At 61.6% G+C, this 2,421-nt stretch overlaps 1 protein-coding gene across 1 annotated transcript; it reads left to right on the top strand.

The window, feature by feature from the left end:
• The first annotated feature begins 6 nt into the window (after positions 1-6).
• cebpa (CCAAT enhancer binding protein alpha) lies at positions 7-1,257 on the top strand. Its single transcript, XM_043685369.1, has one exon. It carries the CDS (start codon positions 321-323, stop codon positions 1,056-1,058), a length of 738 nt encoding a protein of 245 aa, XP_043541304.1. The 5' UTR covers positions 7-320; the 3' UTR covers positions 1,059-1,257.
• The last annotated feature ends 1,164 nt before the right edge of the window (positions 1,258-2,421 follow it).

Below are 2,421 nucleotides of genomic sequence, written 5' to 3'. Positions count from 1 at the left end.
GCGGTCGGTGCCCGGTGCCCGGGGACGGTGCAGGGAGTAGCCGGCGGTCGGTGCCCGGTGCCCGGGGACGGTGCAGGGAGTAGCCGGCGGTCGGTGCCCGGTGCCCGGGGACGGTGCAGGGAGTAGCCGGCGGTCGGTGCCCGGGGACGGTGCAGGGAGTAGCCGGCGGTCGGTGCCCGGGGACGCTGCAGGGAGTAGCCGGCGGTCGGTGCCTGGTGCCCGGGGACGCTGCAGGGAGTAGCCGGCGGTCGGTGCCCGGTGCCCGGGGACGCTGCAGTCTGGAGTCCCGGAGCTGTTCTCCAGCCTGTGTCCGCCTGGCCATGGAGCAGGGGAATTTCTATGAGTCGGAGCCGCGGATTTCGGCTCCCGGTCCCGGTCCGGGGCTGTGTTACCGGGGCTCGGAGCTCGGGGAGATGGCGGAACATGAGAACTCCATCGACATCAGCGCGTACATCGACCCCGCCGCCTTTAACGACGAGTTCCTGGCGGATCTGTTCAGCCAGCACGGCAAGGGGCCGCGGCCATTCGGCAGTGGGAGAGCAGCGCCGCCCTTCAGCCCGTTGCAGGGCTACCTGGACGGTAAAGGCGAGGGGCTGAATGGCCTGAGGCCGGTGGTAGTGAAGCAGGAGCCCCGGGAGCAGGAGGAGCCGCTACGACTGAGGGCAGCCCCGGGCGCTGCCCCCTTCGCTCTGCAACAACAAGTGGCTCAGTGCGGCCAGACCTCGGTCCAACTGGCCCCTGGGCAACCCACCCCCCCGGCTACTCCCCAGGGGAGCCCCGGCAGGCACGCCCTGGCCAAAGGCAAGAAGCTGGTGGATAAATCCAGCCTGGAATACCGCCTGAGGAGGGAGAGGAACAACATTGCGGTCAGGAAGAGCCGGGATAAAGCAAAACTCCGGAATGTGGAGACCCAGCACCGGGTGATGGAGCTCAGCACCGACAACGAGAGACTCCGAAAGCGGGTGGAGTATCTCAGCCGGGAACTGGAGACCCTCCGGGGGCTCTTCAGGCAACTACCAGAGGACTCCCTGGTCAAGGCGATGGGTAGCTGTGCGTGAGGGGGTGCGGACTCTCTCTCTCTCTCCCCCTCACACTCACTCACTGTGAGGGACTGGGACTCCCAGGGAACACACTCACTCCGACATCCAGAGACTCTCAAACTGCGGGAGCCAGCAACACACACCCACACACACACACACACACATTGTGTGTGAGAGAGAGAGGGGTCTGAGACACCGACACACTGAGAGACTCTGAGACAGACACTCTGAGAAACAGACTCTGAGACGGAAACTGAGAGACTCTGAGACAGAGATAATTCAGAGACTGTGAGACAGAGAGACTGTGAGACAGAGAGACTGTGAGACAGAGAGACTGTGAGACTCTGAGACAGAGATAATTCAGAGACTCTGAGACAGAGAGACTGTGAGAGACTCTGAGACAGAGAGACTGTGAGACAGAGAGACTGTGAGAGACTCTGAGACAGAGAGACTGTGAGAGACTCTGAGACAGAGAGACTGAGAGAGACTCTGAGAGAGAGATAATTCAGAGACTCTGAGACAGAGACTGTGAGAGACTCTGAGACAGAGAGACTGTGAGACAGAGAGACTGTGAGAGACTCTGAGACAGAGAGACTGAGAGAGACTCTGAGACAGAGAGACTCTGAGACAGAGAGACTCTGAGACAGAGAGACTGAGAGACTGAGAGAGACTGAGAGAGATTCTGAGACTGAGACAGAGAGAGACTCTGAGACTGAGCTGTTCAGAGACACTGGGAGACTCAAGCAGTGCCTGAAATCCCGGAGCCCCGTCCAGGTACAAAGTGACTGTGACCCCCCCCCCCGGCCCCTCCCGGGAGAGGGGGAGGCTGAGCTGGAGCAACTGTCTGGGGGTGGGGAGGGGGTGTGTGGGGGTTGGGGGAATGTGTTTGATGGACATTGCGGTGGAGAGCCCTCCCTCAGTGAGTCGCGGGGGGAGGGAGGGATGTGGGGTGAACCCGGACAGACTGGGGGGGTGGGGTTTACCAGGAGCCCCCCACCCCCTCCCCCTGAGAGTGTCACCCTGGGGGTGCCCGGGGCCGGGTTTGGGGGGATGTTGGTTTGTGGGGGGGGGGATTATTGAGGGGTCAGGGTCCGGCACTTACTGCTGGCAGAGCCCACCCTGCGGTGTTACACAGGGGGAGGGGGGTGGGGGGGGTTTAATAAAGGAGCTCATTTGTACCGACAGCTTTTATTGTACAAACAGTTTTATGGCCGTGAATAATAAATGGATTATTGTGTTTACCCGACGGTTGTCTGTCTCCCTCACTCTAACCATGCTCCCCTTCCCCTAACCCTGTCAGCCCGGCTCAGACCCTCCTCGGCACCCTCCCCCACCAACTCTCCCTCTCTCCCCCCCCCCCCCCAACATTCCCTCTGTCCCC

This window comes from Chiloscyllium plagiosum, unplaced genomic scaffold (genome assembly GCF_004010195.1).
Source record: "Chiloscyllium plagiosum isolate BGI_BamShark_2017 unplaced genomic scaffold, ASM401019v2 scaf_2222, whole genome shotgun sequence".
Classification (NCBI taxonomy): domain Eukaryota; kingdom Metazoa; phylum Chordata; class Chondrichthyes; order Orectolobiformes; family Hemiscylliidae; genus Chiloscyllium; species Chiloscyllium plagiosum.
This window is presented reverse-complemented; position numbering and strand designations above follow the sequence as displayed.